Below are 25,277 nucleotides of genomic sequence, written 5' to 3' on the forward strand. Positions count from 1 at the left end.
CTGGTGGTGCAGTCATTGCCTCTGAAGGAAGCTACCCAAACTGTCCCATCTGAGGTCCGGCAGAGGTTTAGCAGCCCCAGGGAACCCTGTGAGAACAACCACCCTCCCTCAGCAGACTTCACTCCGAGACCCACTGTCAGCCCTGCAGCCAGAGCCCACCTCTCTCTCTAATTCTCTCTCTACCTCTCCCTCTCTCCCTTTAACTCTAGCTCTTTCTCTACCTCTAACACTCCCTCTCTCCCTCTCCATGTCCCTCTGCCTCTCCCTCTCTGCACCTTCACCTCTCTACACCTTTAACCCTCCCTCTCTCTCTACGCCTCCCTCTCTTTACCCCTTCCTCCCTCTCTCGCTGCCCCCTTTTGTTTCCCCCCTTGCTCTACCCCTCCCTCTCTCTACATCTACCCCTCTATCTCTACCTCTACACCTCTCCCTCTATCTCTACCCCTCTCTACACCTCTGCACCTCTCTACTTCTCTACACCGCTACACCTTAGTTGTGTATTGGCCTACTTTACTGCTTTAGTTATAACCAGGGCCAATGAAATTATGTGGCAGAGAGGATCAAATTATGCCACAGGGTTGACCAAGTTATGTGTCAAGAAAAGTGTAGTTATGCATTTACAAAGCCAATAGCTTTAACTCAAGCAAATGCGAGACCTATTGCGTTGCAAATGCTTGTTTAAAATGGTAGCATTAATAGAGTTGTTTGCAAGGTCATGGTCTTTGGAGAAACTGAGAATTGGAGAAAATGATATCCTCAAAATCAAACTTCATGATACAACAAGACTCTTGAGTATTTTTAAGAAAGGTTTAATACTGCAGTTTATCCACAGAAATTGAGAATGGACATTTGAGACAATTGTATTATTACTATATTATACAGATGTTGGAATAAACTTTCTTAATTCTCTCAGAACAGTTCATATGTGATACGTGTGAAAAACAATAAAGTTGAACTTAGAAAAAAACAATTCTCAAATTCTTGCAGGTTTGTGGAACTGATAACAAGACCTACGATAGTGAATGCCATCTGTTCGGTACCAAATGTCAAATGGAAGGATCAAAAAATGGAAGTCACTTACATTTGGATTACAGAGGGTCCTGCAAACGTGAGATCATGCTTTCAGTCTTAGCTCGTCCTTGTTATTGTTTTCCACTCTTCATATTTTTCATCATTTAATTGTTTAAATGCTTTTGGGCCTCGATTACAGATTTGCTGCTAATTCCATTTCAGGTGCATTTACACATAAGGTCTCAGCAGGTAAAACCTTGATAAAAGTCATGTTGGCATATAACGCAAAATTCAATTTTATGCACCGTGGAACAGGCACAGTTTCTGTGATAAGCTCGCCTTGGAATATCCAGTGTTTCATTGCGTGCAAATCAGAATTTTATGCTATTTAAGATCAATATTTTATTGTGTGTAGCATTACCATGGAGAAGATCGTTTGTACAAGGGAAAATACCACGTAATTTGGAGGTTTGAACCACAAATCAGGACCTCTGTGGCCTTACATCATAATAGTATACAGCTAAGGGTCCAGGAAAATATCGCATGCACTCTGCAACATCTACATGTGTAACGGGACTTGTGCAGAGAAAAATATTGACTAACCCACTAATTTCGAATTGCCCATCTGATTCGCTTAACCAAATAATTGCATCTGAGGTGTTTTAAAAGTTTACAAACGGTAGTTGTTTCCATATCCATAGAACAACGAATTATTTTGCTTTTTGATAGTAATATTATGGTTGTGCTCGTTTACTTTGTTCTATGAACTAGTACCAATAGCAGAGATAATCTAGCCCAGCTCGAGACACAGAGGGCCTCACTTACAAAGCGGCCCATCACAGTGGAACTGTTAACGCGTCCGTCTATGTCAATTTATACACATCAGGACTCGTTTTAGGCCAATTAATCTTTGGGCCCAGTGGTGAGACACCGTAGGACGAGATAACTAATCAAAATATCAATCAATAGGTCAATAACATTGTCAATGTTTAACATCAAAATATCTCTCACTTTAGACATTAACGAAAATTTGGCGCAACCATGACCTTTCAGTCATGAATAACCAGACCTTAATGGAGTTAATAAGTTTTATTCCCTATTGATTAAAAACTAGTAGCAAAGGCATTAATCTCAAAGTCAATAAACATGTAAGCACGATTATAAGATGGCAACCGCAATAAGCTTTCGATAATGCAAAGATTAGTAACATGAATAATCAGATAGATATGAGCGGATTTTAACACATCGAACTTTCTAAGATACTAGTTCAGCATAGCACCACGTCAGTCACGTCAGTTTGTCAGTCAGAGTGAATACCTCGTCTAACCTCTAATTAGCATTAGCATGTTGGGCGTCATGCAAAACAATTTTGAACACCAATTTGGAAAACATCTAACTAAGGTCTCTATCAAAACATACAGCAGTTGGTACCTAGAAAGAAAGGCAAATGAATTCTCATTAGCAATTTATATAATTACCCTCCTCTGATTAAGTCAGCATTCAGGATCAGTCTTCGTCTTCAGGACATCAGTCAGATCGCCGTCAGTCTATCTAAGTTAGAGGCAAGAGACACTCTCCTCAAGGAGAAAAGTGTAAGGGGCAGTAATATGGGCAAAGATGGTTTGTCTAAGTCTCAAATCACAGAATAGTGTGACAGAGTTTCGGGATGTAATCAATATCATTCCCTACCTAATGCACCGTTATTTCCTGTGTCATGGGTTTTTATCCCTTTCTAGTAATTCATTCCCCCAAAATTCTATTGGTTAGTCAATACACCCCATCATTGTTAACCTATCAAATTATACATTAAGTAATGCATTTGTCATCTCTCGATAATATATCGTCTTCTGATTGGTCTTCATAATCAGTCTTCCGTAGGTGGCATATCCGGGGTTACTTCATCAGCTTGGCACACGTCTCAGGTTAAAAGTTCTCGTTCCCTCGTCTCATTGTCCTTGGAAGTATCTACAAATGTTTCGAAGCACAATCATTTTATACTAAAAGATGCTAGCATGCGGATGGGAAAAAGTCCCGATGTTTCGAACTAATACAGAGAGAACAATAGCTGGGTCATGGTCGTTTGCAAGTTCTGCACACTGAAGAGACAGGAAAAATACGCTTTAATATGAGAGCTACACAGCTTCTGCTTGGCTCATGCTAACTTAAGACATACGAGTTTAATGAATGCAGTTTTATACGTTTTAATGTGCTCAGTTAGGCAAACTATAAACGATTATTCCTTACAGTTGACATTAGTTTATAGATGTGAACGATTCTCCATTTTTATGAATACGCTTTTAATGAATGTTTTATTAATACAGCATTGTTAGACATAAGCATTCACGTCTATAATATGTAATATCAAAATACGCTCTCTCAGTCCCTCCTCTGATGACGCTCGTCATCACAAATCTTCCATGTTTTAACTTTTTGTCTTACGCATAATGTGCATTTCAACATCTTTTCCTTTATGTGAGTTTTCCCATATTTCATTAAACATTTTCTCTCTTTCACTTTCTTCATTTCTTTTGGTTCTGTTAGCCAAATTTCTTTTCACCTTTTCATTAATTTTGCATATTCCCCAAAATCCCAATAAACAAATCAGAACAATTAATAATCCCATCATGATTTTTGCAAGTACCCCATTCCAAATGTTGGTAAACCAGCTTCCCACTCGAGCAATTCCCTTTCCAAATTTCTCCCAAACACCAAGTTCTTTTAGATCCTTCAAATCTGCACTATCTCTAGTCAGGTTAGTAAGCATGCTTCTAATTTTCTTACTATTATCAGGTATATACGAGCAACAATGTCGCTCATTAAGCATTTTGCACACACCTCCACTCTTTGCTAAAAGAATGTCTAAAGCAAGCAGGTTTTGAAGAGTCATAGCTCTTTCTGCAGCAAGTTCTGTATCCATCAGGAGTATAGCTCCTGTGAAATTTGTCAGCATGTTATCCACAATAGTAGACAACTTTTGAATCTTCATAGAATTTAAGACAACCCCTATTGAAGGGATTATAGCTCCAAATATATCACCAATGACAGCCGCCACTGATTCTCGTTTTTGTCTGGTATGTTGTAATTCAGACGTTTTAGGTAGTTGTTTTAAGTCATCAATCTGGTAAATCTTTGGGAATATTATTCCCAAATAACATGTCCCATACCATCCCTTAGGGAGACGGTAATACACATTTAACCCACAGATGTAATAGATTCCAGGAATCGCTGGGTCTTGTCCATTTAACATAAAGGTCCATTTGCTCTGAAACAAAAACACATGCCTACATTCACTCGTTCCTACAAACAAATTATCTTGATCAGATTTTGGTCTATATATACAGAGTCTACCTACGTGTAATGCATCTATAGCTAACTTGCCTTGGGTTTTAATTTCAGTATAAGCATAATCATTTGCATAAGTGCGTTTTTCTAAACCTTTTTCTAATCTTTCTTTTAATGCTTTGCGTCTATCATCTGTGTGATCTAAAAAGCTTTTCTCTACAGGAGACAGTAAGCATGTTAAGTTATTGTCTCAGGTTTTGAAGTTGCATTAGTAGTTTCACTCTCTCTCCATGGCATTCCTACAATCACTCCCACAATCATTATTGCACATACAGCACCTATCATAACTTCCCTTGTTACTATAAGCCATGTTTGTATCGAATCAAACAGTAGATCAACAATCAACACTGAGTAGCAAACTCTTTCTGCGTAATTTACAACGTCTTCACTCAATCCATGACCCTTTTCGTCAATTCAGGTTAGCAGCTTGTCGTAATCAGGTTTCTATAAGTCAAATCCAGGTTTAATGTCACTTTCCGGTAATTTTTTTTCCCTTCTCTAAGATTCTTATTTTTTATTAGCTTTCACAATTTTCAATGTCTTTCTTTTCAATTTTCTTGTCGTATTTTCTTCAGGTACCGTAGTACTGGCCTGGTACTTCTCGATCAAAACAGAACGCTAAGAATTCTTGTTGCCATTCAGCGGTTGTAGCGTATGCCCATTCAGGACCGGTATATCTTCTGTTTGCTATTCTTTTTCTTTTTATTCTTCGTTCACCTTGCTGTTCTCCTTCACTCAGATCGTCTGCTCGTGAGGTATCGCTTTCCTCTATTATTGTTTCATTTGCTATTTCTCTTATTCTAAAGTGTGAATTTTCTGGCCAATTGTCACCTCTGATCGTCTTACTTCGGCGTTTTCCTTCAGTACCTTGGACAGCACCCTCCTCTGGTAATATGGTGTTTTCTCCTGATAGGCTTGGAACTCGTTCGGCAGATCTTGATTCGTTCTGATTTAAATTTGACACTTCTTCGTTTCTCTCTCCTTGTTCGATACTGTATTCAGTTTCTGAATTGTATTCGTCTGCTTCTGGGAGAACCTCTCCTTGACTTTGTTCTCCTGCTGCCTCCACTGAGATTGGCACTTCGTCACCTCTCTCGAACTCACTGATAGTTTGAGGGACACGGCTGTTCTCAGCGGGCTCTCCTGTAGTCTCAGATCCTTCTTGACTGATCTCTGATTCTGAGACTTCTCCTCTTGAGGTTTCTGCACCGGAATTTTCAAGTTCCTCTTCAACAGGACACGCTACCCTTTTTGTATGACTGGCATGTATCCAGTTGGGAACCCCGGCACACTTCACAGCAGTAGTGGTCGTCAATATCACTTGATATGGCCCTTTCCAACGCGGCTCAAGACACGATTTTCTTACGTGCTTCTTGACAACCACCCAATCTCCAGCTTGCAGAGAGTGTCCTGGTTCGCCGATTGGTGGTAACGTGTTAGCTTCCACCTGGTGAGAGAAAGAGCGAATCACGTCAGCCAAACTTTTGCAGTAATCCAACACCATATCATCTGTAATATTCACTAGTGCATTTGCAGGTACCGCCGGTAACCTCATTGCTCTGCCCATGAGGATTTCATGTGGGGACAATCCTGTTTTCTTATCTGGTGTGTTTCTCATTGACATCAGCACTAGAGGTAATGCATCTGGCCACTTCATGTTTGTTGCTGCACACATTTTTGCTATTCTTGATTTCAAAGTACCATTCATCTGTTCGACTAGTCCTTAAGCTTCAGGGCGATAGCTACAATGCAGCTTTTGTTCAATGTCGAGTGCGGCACACAGGAGTTTAATCACCTCATTGTCGAAGTGTCTTCCCCTATCTGATTCTATAGAAACCGGAAACCCGAACCTGGGTATTAATTCTCTGAGTAGTAGTTTTGCAACTGTAAGACTGTCATTCCTACGTGTGGGATATGCCTCAATCCAATGGCTAAAAACACACACAATCACCAGCACGTATCTCAGACCTCCACAAACAGGCATTTCAATGAAATCCATTTGTATCTTATTAAATGGACCACCAGCTCTCCCAATGTGGCTCAAAGTTACCACAGTTCCTTTTCCAGCATTCATTTGTTGACAAATGACGCATCTGTGACAAGTAATTTCTGCGGCATGTCTTAATTTTGGATTGAACCAATCAATTTTAAATGATCTGATCATGGCATCTCTTCCCAAGTGAGCCTGCCCATGATACAATCGGGCAAATTGTGACAGAAGACTGTTTGGCAACACTAGTTTTCCCTCTCTTGATACCCAAATATCGTCTTCTCTCTGTATACACTGCATTTTCTGCCAAGAACGTTTTTCTTCCTTACCAACGTGGCTTTGTAGTGTCTTTAATTCGTCTAAGGTATCGACCACTCGTAATGCTAGACTTAAGGTTGTGTCATTCTCAGGTTGTGGTAACAGTTCCCATTGTTCCTTAAAAGATATACAGTTTAATGCACAAAATTGGGCAACCTGGTCTGCATAACCATTCCCCATTGACACAAAATCTTGTGATCTGGTGTGAGCACTGCATTTCACCACAGCAATTTCAAGAGGCAACTGAATCGCATGTAACAAATCTCTTATCTGTTCTCCATTTTTCACTGGTGAACCAGAGGATGTCATAAACCCTCTTTGTGACCAGAGTTGGCCAAAATCATCCACAATTCCAAATCCGTATCTGCTGTCTGTATAGATTGTGACCTTTAAATTTACAGCAGCATGGCAGGCTTTTGTGAGAGCTATCAATTCTGCCACTTGTGCAGAAAACACTTTCTCGAGCCAGGAGGCTTCGACTATACCGGATATGGTACATACTGCATAACCAGCTCTCAAGGTTCCTGATGAATCTCTTAGACAGGACCCATCAACGAACATAATGTAATCGTTTTCCTTTAACTGGGTATCTTTTATATCTGAGCGAGGTTTGGTACTGAGCTCAGTTACCTCCAGACAATCATGCTCAAATTCTTCCCCATCTTTTATTTCTGTATTCTCAATGGGAAGTAGAGTTGCCGGGTTCAGTACAGTACACCTTTTCAATGTGACATTTGGTGACCCCAGAATAATTGTCTCATATTTGGTAAGTCGGGCATTTGTCATGTGTTGTGTCTTGGTTCGTGTCAGCAGAATTTCAACAGAATGTGGAACCAATACTGTCAGGGGATATCCCATAACTATGCCCTCGCATTGTGAAAGGCTTTGACCAACTGCTGCGACTGCTCGCAAACAACCCAGTAAGGCTGCTGCGACAGGGTCCAAAGTAGCCGAAAAATATGCTACAGGGCGATTTGCATCTCCATGGACCTGTGTTAAAACAGACAAAGAACAAGCATCACGTTCATGACAGAACAACAAAAATGGCTTCTCATAATCAGGCATTCCTAATGCTGGAGCTCTGCACATGCATGCTTTCAGCTCTAGAAATGACTCAAGCTCTTCTTTTGTCAATGTGATTGTGTATGGTTCATCCTTAACTTCCTTTCCTGTCAGTTTTGTTAATGGTTTTGAAATGATCGAGAAGTTGGGTATCCACTGGCGACAGTAGCCCACCATTCCCAAGAACATTCTGACATCTCTCTTTGTTGTTGGGGGATTCATTTGTAAAACAACTGTGATTCTCTCTTTGGATATTCTTCGGGACCCTTTCTCAATCAGATGCCCCAAATATTTTACTTCTTTTTGGCAGTACTGCAGCTTTTTAGGTGACACCTTATGTCCGTTTTTCCCTAAATGATTCAATAAGGCAATGGTATCATATTTGCAGCTGTCTTTGGTTTTAGATGCAATCAACAAATCATCAATGTACTGCACAAGAGTCGAATTGTAAGGTAGCACAAGAGGTTCCAAATCCTTCTTCAATATCTGATTGAAGATGGATGGTGACTCAGAAAACCCCTGAGGAATTCTGCACCAACTGTATACCTTATCCAGGAATTTGAAACTGAAGAAAAACTGGCTGTCCTCGTGAAGTGGAATCGAGAAAAACGCTTGTGATAGGTCTACTACGGTAAACCACTCAGCATCACAAGGAACCTGGTACATTATTACTGCTGGGTTGGGAACCAGAAGGGCAGCATTTTACCACAATTTCGTTTATTTTTCTCAAGTCCTGCACAATTCGAACTTTCCCACAGGGTTTTCTCAAACCCATAATTGGAGAGTTACACGGACTACTCAGGACTTCTTTCAAAACTCCCTGTCTGAGAAAATCTGCAATTATCTGTGTCGATTCAATAAGGACATCCTGAGTCATGTGATATTGTGACATTTGTGGGAACACTGCATTCGGCTTTATCTGTACCTTGATTGGTTTTACTCCCTTTATTAATCCAACCTCCTTTCCAGTCAAATCCCATACTTTCTCTATCACCGATCCTTGCAGATCAGTAGGTAGATCGATCAAGGTGAACACTGGGAAAAGGGTAATTAGAGGGTAATCTTCATTCATCTCTCCTCCTTCTTCCATAAGCTGACCCTCATCTGCCTCGTCATCACTGTTTGTCTGAACCTCTATTCCACCATCGGAACAGGTAATTGAACATTTGGTTTTGCACAATAAGTCTCTTCCTTACAAGGATACTGGACTTGAATCGCACACAACAAATCTATGCAGGCCCTGGAAATTTCCAATTTCAACCTGCACTGGGTCAGTGATTGGATTAGTCAGGTACTGATTAGCCACACCGACCACTCGTATGGTGCGCCCTGAGAGAGGTAATCTTGGTACCTCTGCACTGCGAACAGTAGAGCGTGTAGCTCCTGTATCAACTAAAAATGAGACTTTGTAGCCCATTACTTTTCCCTCCACATATGGGCCTCTCTGGTCTACCTCTAAGGATGCGGCGAGTGTGCACTCTTCACTGTCTGAGCTATCATCGGACCAGTCCCCATTCATCTCATTTTCACCTCTTAGTGGGAATTGTTGTACAGTGTTGTTTTGATTTGTTACTTGACCTGTGACCTGTTGAGGAAGCATCACCTGTTGCTGTCCCATCGGAGCTAGGGGTAACTGCATTTGCTGTCTAGGCACCATAGGGATCTGCTGTTGCATCGGTTGTACTGACACTGTTTGGAAACGCGGCATTTGCATTTGCTGCATAGGTTGCACCCCTGTCATTTGTACCAAATTATTTTGATAGTTCTGATTCGGGTGTCTCATTCTTGAACCTCGTGAATTTTTAAATGTACCGGCATTGTTACTCTGCTGAACTGTACCATTCTGCATTATATTTGGACAATCCCGTTTCCAATGTCCCACGCCCCCGCACGCATGGCATGGTGACATCTTTTTCACTCCTTGACCATCACCTTGAACAACAACATTATTCATATCCGCACCACGGTTCACAAACCCTCGACCTCTACCTCTCGGCTGTGCCTGAAACACACCATTCAATTGCAGTTGTTGCTGTATCATTTGCTGAACACCATTTCCCTGTATTCCGGCCTGTGCAGCTCTTATCTGCATCACCATCACCTTCTCCTTCAACTTTTTCTGTTTTAACTCAATTTCGTCACTACAGTATTTCGCGTACTGTAATACTTCATCAATCGGTTTAGCTTGCCAACAAATCAAATGATTTTTAATCATTTGGCTGACCTCCGGTCTCAGCCCTTCGACACATCTGAACACAAGATGATTCATGTCCTTCGGCTCAATTGTTTCAGTACCACTGTAATGTTTGAATGCCTTTAACAATCTTTCATAATATGCATGTATTGACTCTTTAACCTCTTGAGAGGTCCGGTCAATTTTCTGCCAATCAGTCACCTTCGGCGACACCTTTTGTTTAAAAAACTCAATCACTTTATGATAATATGTCATCACCTCTTCAGAAGGTGCTCCAGTCACTTTATCCCTTGCCGGTTCCTTTGTGGGCCAATCTACCCCTCTCTTGCATTCAAGCCATAAGTCTGGCGGAACAATAATCTCAAACAAGGTATTCAAATCTTCCCAGAGACACTTCGCAAGCTTCACGAATCTATCTGTCTGTTGATACCACTCGATAGTTTTTTCTCTTAACCTGGGATAATCATTTGTAAAGGACAAAATGTCTCCCCTGGACCAAGGAACATGCACCAAAACACCACCAGCTGTCTCTCTCATAGGTAGGATTTTCACTGTCTCTAAGTTTGGCGTGACTGTTGTTTCATTAGACACTGGACTATCTCTTTTTCCCTTATCTTTTTTCTTCATCCATCTGCCTTCCCATTTCTCTAGTGCTCCCCAAATTTGTGCGCTTTGCAGCAGCTCTTTCAAATGTGTCTTCATGCCTGCAGATCTCATGTGCTCAAAATCTTTTGAGTCAAAATCTAATCTGTAACTCCTTTTCAAATGTTTTGTGTTTCCAATGTCGATATTGTATTTGTCTGCCAAATTCGTTAATTTCTGGTGTACTTTGCCTACCTCTTTGGTGATTTTAGGACATAGGTACCTTAATTTTGTCTCAGTGTAAGACTCCAATCTATTTACTCCCATTGTTCCATCCACCAATTCAGCAGCTTCTGCTCCTAGTCGTACTAGATTTAGGTATTCATCGTGTTTTTCTTTCTCATGTTCGATTGCAGTTGCTGTAGCCCTTTGTGATGTGCAGGTTTTCTCTAACCACTCATTTAGCTGTTGTACTGTAAAACCCTGCAGTGAAATGTTCCCTGCATGTATCATTGGAGTGTATGAGGTATTTGTACTCATGGTTTGGGGAGTCAATACTCCCAATCCTGCTTGTCGCATTGCCTCAAGAGGTGCTCCTATTGGACTAAGGTCCATTAAGGGTCTTGATTGTTCACAAGCCTGTCCTCCCTGTGTCATTATTTGCGGAGTTATAAGAGGCCCTCCTCTTATAGTTTCATGAGTTAGGACTCCCTGTTCACACATCCTTGTTTTCTCCTGTGCGTATAACGGCACCGGGGGACCAACTGTAATGGGTAGTGATATAGCAGCAGGTGTCTGGCCTGCTCCCAAGCTTCTTGGAGCTTCAACACCATAGGTCTGATTTAATAATCCTGGTGCAGGTTCTTTTAAAGGACCCGCTACTGGGTTATACCCAGGTATCAGTTTCGGCGGTTGTGACACTAACTGCGGAGTTGATTCAATCTGCATTAACCTTGGCTTTGTATATATCGGGTCTGGCTGCACCACCAAGTTCGTAGTAGTCTCGAGCACTGGAACATTAGGATAAATTCTTTTTATCTGTGGTGGAGGCTGTAACTGTATCGGCGGGTCTGGAGTAGTGGGTACACTGACACCATTCTGTATCAAAGCTGTATCGCTATTCTGCACTGTATCAGTAACACCCTTCTCTTTCGTCTGGTTCCCAACATCCAAGCTAGTACTTGGAGCATTATCGTTCACCGCGTAAGGTGGCGGACGATCATGTAACAGTCTATCCATAAACGCCTCATCATCTGAATCGTCCTCCTCTTCCCAAGATCTTTTATTCTCTTTGTGTTTGACTGGCTCTTTGTCAGTTTTGCAAGAAGCTTTCTTTCCCTGTGTTTCCTCTCCCTGGGTTATTGCCGGAAACAGCTTCAACCCATCCACTATTCCTCGTCTCCACATTTTATTCTCATTATCCCACCTAGCCTCTGCAGAGGATTTTTCAGCTCTTGTCAGTCTCCTGTGAAATCTTTCTTGTCTATGTTTAAGAGACATCAGGTCCCAAATTGCCAAAGCCTCATACTGTGCTGTTCGAGGAGGTGGTTGCTGCGTACTTAACATCCACCTCAGATTTTCTAACACCTTTTGATTAAACGTTCCATGTTCGGGAAACGCTAGACACCCTTCTTTCTCTGTCAGTTTACGCCATTGTTTTATCCATAAACACGGTACAACACCCTTTTCTTCCATAACCGTGTAAGCTGGCGTACCCTCAGGTGGTGTAGGTTCCCCATCAGTCGCAACAATATACACATCTCCTTTCAATGCGCTTTTAAATGCTTTAACAAAATTCATTTTTATCGTATTTTTTACTCAGAAACGGCTTTGTTCCCAGGACACTCTTCACCTACCCTTTGCTCAACCTATTGCCTCTCACGGACGGCAGCCAATCCGTGCGCGACCCCTCTCGACATCTGACCTATCCCAGCGCGGCACCACTGACGTCACACTCACACACACTGCAGCTGACAAAGTCTTGCGGCTTGTCCACACCTCACTAACTCCTTACAACTCATACAAACTAATGCAAATTATTGCTAGCACTTGAATGACAACACAAATCTGCCGGTTTACTACAGGAAGGGTAACACATTTGCTTCAGAACTTTACAGAGATTTCAATTGAAGCCTCGGCCGCTACTCTCTCCTTCTCAGTTCCCTCATACGCAAGCAGAATTCGTCCTGCAAATCCTACTCTCGACTTGTCAATGACTCCTTCTAGTGCACTTTAGAACTTGTCAAATCTCCATCGAAGGTTACACACATGCATCATAACTCGAAACTCGATCTGTCAACCACGCCCGATTGACCTATTAAACCGCACAAATTACAACATAAACCATTTTAACATCATACTCCGGAGTCTTAGACCTCAATAGGCCCGTATACAACAACCAACCACGTGGATAATTTTGAGCAAGAAGCGCTGCATTCATATGAAGTACGCCGACTTCCCTACTTTCATGCTGTGGAGTACGCCCACTCCTTCTAAATAACACTTATTTTGGCCTAATCACACTCAAGTATTCACAATCACCTGTAAAGTGCATAAGATTTAATAAGCGCAAAAACCCTAACCACACATACTATGGCGCCGAGAACATTCCCAACTCATTTAGGCAGGCTCCGAGATCCCGGGAAAGCCCATGGCAGATCTAGCAACTCATCATCTTTCCAAATTGCATTATCGCAAGAAAACAATTGAACAGTGAAAACTCCGTCCTAGGGCCCCCAAGGGCCTAACCATACTCTGCTACCAGAACTGTTAACGCGTCCGTCTATGTCAATTTATACACATCAGGACTCGTTTTAGGCCAATGAATCTTTGGGCCCAGTGGTGAGACACCGTAGGACGAGATAACTAATCAAAATATCAATCAATAGGTCAATAACATTGTCAATGTTTAACATCAAAATATCTCTCACTTTAGACATTAACGAACATTCGGCGCAACTATGACCTTTCAGTCATGAATAACCACACCTTAATGGAGTTAATAAGTTTTATTCCCTATTGATTACAATCTAGTAGCAAAGGCATTAATCTCAAAGTCAATAAACATGTAAGCACGATTATAAGATGGCAACCGCAATAAGCTTTCGATAATGCAAAGATTAGTAACATGAATAATCAGATAGATATGAGCGGATTTTAACACATCGAACTTTCTAAGATACTAGTTCAGCATAGCACCACGTCAGTCACGTCAGTTTGTCAGTCAGAGTGAATACCTCGTCTAACCTCTAATTAGCATTAGCATGTTGGGCGTCATGCAAAACAATTTTGAACACCAATTTGGAAAACATCTAACTAAGGTCTCTATCAAAACATACAGCAGTTGGTACCTAGAAAGAAAGGCAAATGAATTCTCATTAGCAATTTATATAATTACCCTCCTCTGATTAAGTCAGCATTCAGGATCAGTCTTCGTCTTCAGGACATCAGTCAGATCGCCGTCAGTCTATCTAAGTTAGAGGCAAGAGACACTCTCCTCAAGGAGAAAAGTGTAAGGGGCAGTAATATGGGCAAAGATGGTTTGTCTAAGTCTCAAATCACAGAATAGTGTGACAGAGTTTCGGGATGTAATCAATATCATTCCCTACCTAATGCACCGTTATTTCCTGTGTCATGGGTTTTTATCCATTTCTAGTAATTCATTCCCCCAAAATTCTATTGGTTAGTCAATACACCCCATCATTGTTAACCTATCAAATTATACATTAAGTAATGCATTTGTCATCTCTCGATAATATATCGTCTTCTGATTGGTCTTCATAATCAGTCTTCCGTAGGTGGCATATCCGGGGTTACTTCATCAGCTTGGCACACGTCTCAGGTTAAAAGTTCTCGTTCCCTCGTCTCATTGTCCTTGGAAGTATCTACAAATGTTTCGAAGCACAATCATTTTATACTAAAAGATGCTAGCATGCGGATGGGAAAAAGTCCCGATGTTTCGAACTAATACAGAGAGAACAATAGCTGGGTCATGGTCGTTTGCAAGTTCTGCACACTGAAGAGACAGGAAAAATACGCTTTAATATGAGAGCTACACAGCTTCTGCTTGGCTCATGCTAACTTAAGACATACAAGTTTAATGAATGCAGTTTTATACGTTTTAATGTGCTCAGTTAGGCAAACTATAAACGATTATTCCTTACAGTTGACATTAGTTTATACATGTGAACGATTCTCCATTTTTATGAATACGCTTTTAATGAATGTTTTATTAATACAGCATTGTTAGACATAAGCATTCACGTCTATAATATGTAATATCAAAATACGCTCTCTCACTACCACAAATTGTGCAGTGTTGCGTCATTCCAGAAACACAGGGATGCGCCGTATGTAATAGAATACGGCCCACCCCTGCGTTTTAGTGCGCTAAAATTAGCTGCCTAGTGCCAACGAAGGCACCCTTGACCATAGTGCTTCGCAGAAAATAATTGTTTATTTGAAGGAAGGTGTCCCTTCAATACAAGTGATTTGTCACTTCTATGTGTGTTGCAGAATGCAGCACAGATAGAAGTAGCAAATCGTCATTATTTAATGATTGTTTATGTGCAAGAACAGACACCTTCCTGCACATAAACAATAATTCATGGCATTTTGCTATTTCTATGTGTGCTGCAGAATGCAGCACCCATCAGAAAAAGCAAAAATTAGGAGAAATACAGTACAAGTATTTCTCCAGGTTGCACCACTCTAATGCCACCTCTGGGGTGGTGTTAGTTTTTGGCCGTGCCTCAGATTTATGACTTCTTGTAAATCTGGGGCAGTGTCAAAATGCAGTGGTGGTGCGGTGGAATGCCTACAGCAATACCCATTGCACGCCCCTCTGCTGCAGAAAACTGCGTTGGGGGTCATAAATACAAGGCACCACCTTGTAAATATGGAAAAGGGCACAGCGCCACCGTTTAGTTTTTTATTGCGTTATTTATTTACTTATTTAATTATTAATGTATTCATATGTATTTGGACACTAGAAACAACAAGAGTAAAAATACACTGCTGCCTTCCTTTATGAGGGGGCAGGGGAGTGACCATCAGCACGAGGAATCCAAGGAGTGCTAAGAGAACAGGAAGGGCTTCAACATACTCTGGAACTTAGCATGGTCTTCTTTGAGACCTATACCAAGGGTTCGTGCATTCTCTAGACTGAGAGTAAGCACTCAAAGCCTCTACCCCCAGCATGTGCCCAGGTAAAATAGAGCACTTTGAAACTTTACAACTCATCTCAGAAGCCTGTCAAAGGCGGACGAGGTCAATAGCTCACTCAAGAGTATCTGGCTAGTTTTAAAAGGAATGGTGCATGATACATAGCATTTTAAAGTACATATGTTGCTTCACTGGAAAGCAATGTACAGATTATGTGGCTCCATGAAGTAGTCAAAGTTCGCACAACCCACCAGCTAGTCATAATCCTTTTTTGCTTAAGCCTGGTTCCCAGAGCCTTCCCTCAGGTTCTGTGAAATGCACTCATATTTATAAGTATAAAGTATCTCATACAGAGGAACATCCACCCACTAAAGGGTTGACATATTCCTGATCTCAGTGAGTTTTAGGGCTCCATGTATGACCTTTTGTTTTGCGACTCCCAATTTGCGATCCGTTTGGGGAAAGGACCTACCTCATCAATGTTCGTGAGGTAGGTGTCAATTTGCTACCTAATTGGAAATGGCCACACTCACAGGGATGGTGGCCTGTTGGGGATGGCAGACCACCATGTCTGTGACTGCTTTTGAAATAAAGCAGTTTATTTTAAAATGCAGCCTGTTTCCCTTAAAGGAAAATAGGATGCATTTCAAACAAAACTCTGAAAAGTTTTCTTTTAATTTTTTCTGAAAAAATATTTTCGCTTCCATTCACCAAGGGGAAGGTGTATCTTGGGTGGTCTCTTCTCGTTAGCGAATTTGAAATTGGTGTCAACTGTCATTAATTTGTGACTGTATTCACGGTCACAAAACAATCATACATACCACTGCAACTTCCATTTAGGAAGGGACGCCTTTGGAACTCCCCTCCCTAATTGCGACTCGCCAACCCTTTTTGCGATTCGGTAAATTGATTATTGAATCACAAAATTGGGTTTGTACATTGGAAAATGCTTTTTTCGTGTTGCAAACAGGCCAATTCTGTGAATCAGGCTATTTGCAGCAAGAAAAAAGCTTTGTACATCTGGCCCTAGTTGGTATTCAACTATTATGGGGCTCCAGAAAGCACTGCTTGCCAAATGGTCGCACATCTTTGAGGCTGCTGGAGGAAAGAATCTGTCAACATCCTCATCATCACGCTGTCTGAGAGGCTCTGGAGCAAATGCAGATGGTGCATAAATTATTTTAAAGCGTGGCTGGCCAATGAGATTCTACATACTAATCATCTGGTCACATTTATATCCTTGTTCTGTAAGAAACTGTCAACCTCACTGCCGTGCAACCGGGCTGTCCCACCCCAATAGACAAGAGCAAGCTGCAGGTGTTAGTGCCCAAGAGAGCCACACAAGAACCATCCTAGTGAAGGGTGAGCTCTGGGGTGTAGCCTCAGGGGGAGGATAGGGGTGTTACACCCCTCTAATAAATGTATTTTCTGGCAAATAGTTGGGTAATGATGCTTTCTGTCAGGTATGGCTAGGTCTCTGTCAGATTTCAGAAGAAATTGTTTACAAATGAGAGATAAAAACAGACAGACAGGTAGACACACATACAGTTTAGAAAGTCTTCAAAAATTAAGTTAATTTGCAGAATATGGTGTTTTCCCTCATTTAGTACCTCTACCAATCTGCATTTCTCTCCCTTTCCTCTGCCCCTTAAGCCCCTCTCATGTGCCCTACTAGTCATATAATATAATTTTAACATGATATGCCAGCGTGACTGATGAAAAATCTGAAACTCACACACCCCAATCCTACTGACCAAGCTACGCCCCTGGGTAAGCTGTAGCAGACAAAAGTCACCTGCTTCCCTGCCGCAGAGCTCTGCAGGTCGGAGAATCATGAGCAAAGCTGCCTAGGAGTGGCTTGCTGCAGCAGCAACATACTGGTAGGGAGGCAGCCGTGTAGTCTCAGCCATTTAGTGATTCTGCCGAAAGGGCGACAGGGACATAGGCTTCAAAAAGGTCACCTCTCCTCCCAGAACGCTCAGTGGCTGGGAAAATCATGCAGGCCCCCTCAGCAGAGAGACTGTAGCAGACCCTGAGTGCTGGACTAAGAATGAATGAGTAGCAGTAGAAGTTAGTTGAACAGGCAGGAACAATGTTGCAAGTAGCAACATTAGGCCAAAGGTTGCAGAGCATGCAAATTCCAAGGCCCTACACCCCTAGTAAACTGACTACCATGTACACCCCAAGGGTCAGGAGGTCTGCTCGTGCCTCCCCACAAAGGTAACCAAAGATTAGGGAACAAGCTGGACCAAATTGTAACTAGAAGCCTTAACTGATGGGGCTAATACCCAATTACGACATCCCATCAAAGTCACCATTACTGTGTTGCCCTCTTAGGCCCATGATTGGTGCCATAAATAGAAACAACCTCATTGCCTATTAGTGGCTCAAATACCATCCACAGAAGATGACGTCAGATGGTGAGCAGAGCAAAGTACAATTTCAACTCAGAGGGGCTCATGTTCGACATCTGCAGAATCTGCTGCAACCTTGGCACAAGGGAGCCCCACAGAGGGAACAGAAACCAATAATGACATGAAAATGCAACAACTTGCCATGCAGAGCAGCCTGGTCTCTATTGAATCTAAAATGGACTCCCTGGAAGCCAGAATAGATTTGATGTCTCGCAAACTGGAGAAACATGATAGCAGGTGGTAAGAAACAGAGCAGAGAATCTCCAGTGCTGAAGATAATCTAACAGCAAATACAGAATTACTCATCAATATGGAGAAAGTGCTTATACGAATTGCTTCTAAAAATGAAGATCTTCTGGTGCAATAATATCTGCATCCTAGAAATTCCAGAATCCACGAATAGTGACAGATTGGAGGAATACGCGGAAAGGAGGCTGATGACTCTTTCAGTGCAGATTCCTTCTTCCAAATGTTAGTAGTGAAAAGAATGCACAGATATCTTGCAAGTGGGCCTCCATCGGAAACACATGCTAGGCCCATATTGCTCACCTTCTAAATTTCTGGGATCGAGACACAGCCCCATGGATGGCTCATCAGAAATGCAACCAACAATCTGAAGGTAACAACCTGTCACTATTTCTTCAGTTCACCTTTGCAGTGCACGAGGCATGCGTAAATTTCACCAGAGCATGCTTGCCTTCCAAGCACATATCAGAGCGAGCTGCGCATTGTCCTTCCATCTCAGCAGAAATCTGACTTCTTGAGGAAACTATAGTACAGCTTCCCCAGGACCCGGAGATCAAGAGCCTACTCTGGAAACTCGTCCCTGCTGGGTGACCCAGATTGACTTTACTACAGTAAGATCACCAACTATGTAGAATCAGAGCACCTAGTAGAGAAATACTGTATTATCAGACAGTTTTATCACACACTTTCAAGTTATCTATAATCTGTGTTGCTAAAATGTATGACATGTTTCTCCAATTCACATTATGCTACAGTATTAAGCTTAAGCTACAAAGCTATGCTACTTTATGGTTATTCAGTCCCCCAACTACACACGTCAGTTTGAGCCTCAGGGAGAGGTGAGAAGTTACACCCTCCATTTGTTTTTGAGGGAAGTATCTCCTGCTTGATGGTCCACCCAGTGAGATACTTCCTTTATAACATTTACCTCTGTAAGCATTAGGAGGACATCTTGTTGGCTTCTTATTCCTGTTGCAGGGTTAATAATGAGAGGGCTACTTGTCCTGGTGTGATTGGACCACCATAGTGGGAGGGATAGAGGGCATTGGCATGGAGAAATTGTTTTAATATCTATGCAACGATTGGCTGAGTAGTGCACACTTTTTCAGGACGCCGAAAGTCACAACACACACTAGAAAACCGGGTCGGCCCCAATACACATTATCCCCTCTTGGAAACACAGCAACAGCTAATATGGTATAAACCATGCATCCCTAGTCTGTATGACATATAAGGTGTGGTGTCTCAACAATCCTCGCAAGTTGAGACAAGTCCTCTCATACTTAGACCACCATCATGTTAACATACCTCTATTGCAGGAAACACATGTTACACCATGTGCATCACATTCCTTTGCTACAAAGAGGGCAGCCTACTGTCTGCTTTCATTATACTTCTCTTACACACTGGGAGTTCATCATCATCATCATTTGCTTTATTTCGGTAAGAGAAACATACCATAAAAGTGCAATACATATAAAAGAGAATATAAAAAAGCGCAATAAAATATGTGGTAAATTTTTTTAGAGAAGAAGTTAAAACCATAGCAGTATAAATATAAGATGTTTCTTACTCCAATAATATAAAAGACAACACCTCTAAACCCATAAAATGTCAGCTAATATCATACACCAGGGTACAATAAATATACTTGAGGAGGTCTGAATCTAAAAGACAGCCCTCCAATCTTATTCTTTGAATCACTGATCTAAAGTGCCAAAATTGAACCCAAAGAAATTTCCCACAGGATGGACTATATAAACAGGTGAATCAAGTATGGAGAGGTTCTCTCGGCAGATAAACAGTTCCCAAAGACCAATTGTAAATGATAATATAAGAACAGCACCTCTAGTACCACAGAATGTCAACTAATATCATACACCAGAGTACAATAAATACACATAAAAGAATCTAGGTCTAAAAGGTCGCTTCCCAGGCTTATTCTTTAAGGTCGCTAGTCTAATATGCCAAGTTGATTCAAGGAATTTTGCCACTGGATAGGCTATGTGTACAGATGGATCAGATTTAAAAATTCTCTTGGCATGTAAACAACTCCCATTTGTTTACATAGGGGATTGATCTGGGAGTTACAATTCTGGCAAAAAATGCGTTTCTCTTCCCCCAGCCACGGGATCCACAGCGGATGATAAGGACCACTATGCCATAGCCTGGGGGAAGATGGGCACATCAAAATCATCATCAATTGGAGTGGGCCCAATGTAGACTATCCAGTATGTTGTGATCGCTGCAGAAAGGTAATACCCACAGACCCACAACTGCTGAGCTGGGGAGGGGATTTTAACTGAACATTACATGGAAACATTAACAGATCCTGCATTCCTATTAGTTACAGAGAGCTCGGCACAACTTATGTACAATGATACCAAACCATGTTTTGATAGATATCTGGAGAGGTTGTCACATCCACATCATAGAGGGCACCTACTAATCTGGGGTGCATGGCTGCTGATCGAGGCAGAACTATTTGTTATTATCTCGAGCTGTGAGTACATGAGTGCAGAGGGTCAAGCATCTAGTCTGGACCCACTCTGACCACTCCCCCATACTGTTGTGGCTTGAGCTCTCTGACACCCCTGCAAGGGGATCAAATTATCATCTGCCCCTGGTGCCTTACTATATAAGATGCTCGCTGGGGAATTCCAGCTCAAAATAAAAGAGCTCTTTTAACAATCAGTTGACTTTGGTGGGTACACTATGGGAAGCTTTAAAAGGCACAATCAGAGGGAATTGCATCGCAAAACATAGGGGTGTATAACCCAAACTTTGAGATTCAAAGCCACCATGTGCACCTGGAGATAGAGATGAAATTACTAATTACTGGAACTACAGGAGGCACGGGGGAACAATGAAACCATCCCCAAACAGATCATGAAACACCTCACTGAATGCAACAGGAGACTGATAGAAAATGCTTCTATAGAGGAAAATACCCCAAAGCCAGGGCACTAGGGCATATGGAGAAGGAGAATGCCCCAGGAAAACATTGGCATCTATGATTAAATATCGCTGGGCATCTAACAAAGTCTTTAAAATAGAGTCTGCACTGGAAGAGAAATGGCAGGGCAACATGATGATTATGTCAGTTTTCACAACCTTCTTTAAATCTCCGTATGCTTCCAAATGCAGCATTCATACTGACAATGCAGCTTATCTAGATGATGAGGCACTAGGATGGCTGAGCAGCGAACATAGAACCAACCATTTTCCCTGAAAGAAAGATTGTAAGTTTTTGGCAAGCTCCCTTCTAGCACAAGTGCCAGCTGACCTTGACAGGAGAAATGCCATGCTGCTACGTCCATGATCACTGGAAGTATTTGAAGAGACTCAACAGACTAGAATACTACCAACATTCTTGTGCAAAGCAACACTAATAGCATTGCAGAAACCCAGTAAGACCCTTTAGAATGTGACCCCTATAGACTGCTATCTTTAATAAACTGTGAACTAAAAACCCTGATTAAATTTGTGGCAAACTGACTCATGCTCCTATTACCCAACCTGGAGGGACCAGACCAATTAAGCTTTAGCCTAGGCAGTTCAACTGCCCATAACCTACAAACCCTGTTTGCTATTATACAAAATATTAATCCTGAACTAAGGGCCACATGTATGTACCTTTTTGTTGGTCTCAAACGGGCCGAATCTGAAAATCGGCCCATTTGCGACCAAAAAAAAGCATTTCCCTATTTTGTGAGTCGCTATGCAGTTACCAACTCACAAAACAAGGTTTGCGATTTACAGTGGGGAAAGGGCGTCCCAGGGGAGTCCCTTCCTAATTGCGACTCGCAGTGGGTGTATGATTGTTTTGTGACCGTGAATGAAGTCGCAAAACAATCACAGTTAACACCAATTTCAAATTGGTGCTAAACCAATCAGCAAACAGGAAGAGGTCCCCCAGGGACCCCTTCCTCTTTGTGAATGGGTGCGTAAACATTTTTACAAAGCAGGCTGTGGTCCCACGAACCACTGCCTACTCTGAAAAGTGAAACTGAAACATTTCATTTTCAGTTGTGAAATGCATCCCATTTTCCTTTCAGAAAAACAGGCTGCATTTAAAAAAAAATTATATGGTGGTCTGCCAACCCCAGCAGGCCTCCATCCCTGTGAGTGCAGCCATTCCCAAATGGGTCGCAAGTTGTAACCTTCTCATGAATATAATTGAGGCAGGTCCCTTGCGACCAGTCTGGGAATCGCTAACAGTGTCTCAGATATTGTTGTACATATTGTTTTGCGACACGCAATTTTTGATTTGCAAAGAAATCACAAATTGAAAATCTCAAAACAGATGGTCGTACATCTTGCCTTTAATATCATAGCTGTTTTTTTCAGATGCTACCAAAGCATTTGATTTCCGATAGTGAGATTACCACTTCACAATATTAAACGGGACAGGCATCCTCAATCATTCCTCTCTTGGATAAGCCTTTTGTTTATACACTGCCCTTGGCCAGATCGTGCATTAACGGGCCATTGTCAGAACCTGTTGAAATATCAAGAGACATAAGGCAGTGCTGCCAACTATTACCAATGTTTTTTGCTTTGGCAATAGAACCGCTGCCAGTAAAGCTCAGGTAGCATTAGAGGGGCTGTGTTATTTACTACAAGACTCGCCATATTTTTGTGTCTCTGTATGCAGCAACATAACTCTATATATCTGTTACCCCACATTAGTTTGAATGCAATTGTAGGAAATAAGGCTACTGATTGAGGTTGATGAACCCAAACTTAAGCAGCAATCCTAATTCTTGTCAGGGTGAATCACAAGCAAATCCCAAATTAACCTGTACTTAACTCTCTGGTAGCTTGGTACAGAGCAGTCAAGCTTACCTTAGAGGCAATGCGGAGAGTATCTGTGCAGCACTTGAAACAGTAATAAAGTGATAACAGAACACCAGAAAAATCTGACACCAATTTAGAAAAATGGAGTACATTTTATTAAATTAACACCAAAATAACAAAAATCTAATCACTATAACCAGAAATATATAATTTTAAAGATTTTGGTTAAAAACACTGCTTAAGAGAACAAAGTGCCAACTGTGGGTATCTGGTTCTGCTGGACCGGGAAAAAGGCTTCGTAGGCTGACCAGGAATGTGGGTGGTCTGGATGAAGGGATTCAGGCCTGCTGAAAAAAGCACCTTAAATCAGGGTTGTGGAGCACTTTGAGATCACACATTTGAGAGGAGTCACGCAACAGGTGTGATGTGAGATCCTGCATAGAGGATGACGTGCGCTGAGGTGATTCGAGGTGCTATGGGGCTGCGATTCTAGGTCCCTTGTCGAGATGTATTTGTCAGCCACCGTTCTGATGAACTGGAGAGCCACATGTTGTGCTGGGACAGTTCTGCCAGACTACATCTGGGCTGGCAGAGCACCTTCAGGCCACTTCCAAGGGTCCAGGATAGGGTGTCACCACTTGGGGGGCAAGTGTTACTGAAGGCAGTCTCCAGGCGCTGAGTTCAAGGTGTTTGGAGATTATTCTCTCCCTGAGGCTCTGATCAGGAGGCCAGTCAATTAACCCTTGGAGTAACGCTGGTGATCCTTGGTTCAAGGTGATTGTCCTGTCCTTCTCATTTGGGCAGCAAGGCAGTGGTGCAGAAGGGCAGCAGGGCTGAAGAGCAGCAGAGTATCAGAGCAGCAGAGTATCAGAGCAGCAGAGTAGCAGTCCTTCTTCTTAGTCTTTCACAGGTCCCGATGTGTAGGAAAGAGTTTAGACTAAGGGACAATATATATACTTGATACCAGCTTCGAAGTAGGAGGCGTTTCTAGAGGTTTCCACCCACAGATGTGGTTGGAGTTTTCTGCCTCCCTGCCCTGGCCCAAGCTTGCCTGGGAGCACAATAAACTGGAAAGAAACCCTTTGTGAGGGTGCTGAAGCAAAGCCTTTATGATGTGCTAGTGTCGAAGGTGACAGCTCCTCCCCATATCAGATCCGAGATGGCCCATCCTGCCAACATCTATTCCCCATTTGTTTCACTGTCTGTGAGCACTATACAAAGGCCAACTGCCAGCTATTTATGTGACCCAGGTTACATGCTGCAGGCACCAAATGATTATAATAAGAAAAAACGTACTAAAAGTGGAATTTTCAGACTGTGCCTTAAAATCCAACTTTACCATTAAAGATGGCTTTGAATTACAATTTGTTAGACACCAAACTCAACATCCCTATCTGATCCTAATTGAAAGTTATCACATACTAAATGTAATAAGGTAACTCAGACTTATCCTATGAGAGATTTAGGTCCCACCAGAGTAAAAACAATCTTAGGAGTTTTTCACTACCAGAATGTGTAAAACTTAAAAATACATGTCCAACTTTTTAAATACACTACACCCTGTCCTATGGACTGTGTAGGGCATACCCTAGGGGTGACGTATATGTAGAAAAAGGAAGGTTTATGACTAGCAAAAGGTTGATCTTACCAGGTCGAAATGGCAGTTTAAAACCGCACACACAAGCTGCAATGGCAGGCCTGAGACATGCTTAAAGGGTTGCTCAATAAGTGCTGCAGGACCACTAGTAGCGTATAACTTACAGGCCCTGGGTACATGTAGTATCATTTTACTAGGGCCTTACAAGTAAATTAAATGCTCCAACTAGGCATTAACCAATTTCACAATTTTTAAAGGAGAGAACACAAGCAGGTTAGCACTGGTTAACAGTCCTAAGGCCAACATAAACCAATCCAGCAAAAGCAGGAGGATTAAAGAAAAAGATTTGGTGAAAGACCACCCTAAGGCTGACAGGTCTAACAGAAATCATGAGGGAATTAACAAAGTTTGGTACAATCTGCAGTGTGAATGTTAATAGGGGAAAATTGCACAATTTCCCCTCAGTCCAAACATTCTTCACCTTATTCCGGAGTTCCCTGTATGCAGGTGTCCAGACACAAATAAGTATCTGGGTACTTGGGCACACTGTGACGGGGA

At 41.9% G+C, this 25,277-nt stretch overlaps 1 protein-coding gene across 2 annotated transcripts in view; it reads left to right on the top strand.

Annotated features, from left to right (window-relative positions):
• The window catches only part of LOC138290887 (SPARC-like protein 1), a 221,440-nt gene that overhangs the window by 89,455 nt on the left and 106,708 nt on the right, over nucleotides 1-25,277 (top strand). For both annotated transcript variants that reach the window (XM_069230278.1, XM_069230279.1), the window contains one exon: nucleotides 988-1,108. In XM_069230278.1, coding sequence (XP_069086379.1) covers nucleotides 988-1,108 — 121 coding nt within the window. The remainder of the gene's footprint in view (nucleotides 1-987; nucleotides 1,109-25,277) is intronic.

The sequence above is a fragment of the Pleurodeles waltl genome, chromosome 1_1, assembly GCF_031143425.1.
Source record: "Pleurodeles waltl isolate 20211129_DDA chromosome 1_1, aPleWal1.hap1.20221129, whole genome shotgun sequence".
Classification (NCBI taxonomy): domain Eukaryota; kingdom Metazoa; phylum Chordata; class Amphibia; order Caudata; family Salamandridae; genus Pleurodeles; species Pleurodeles waltl.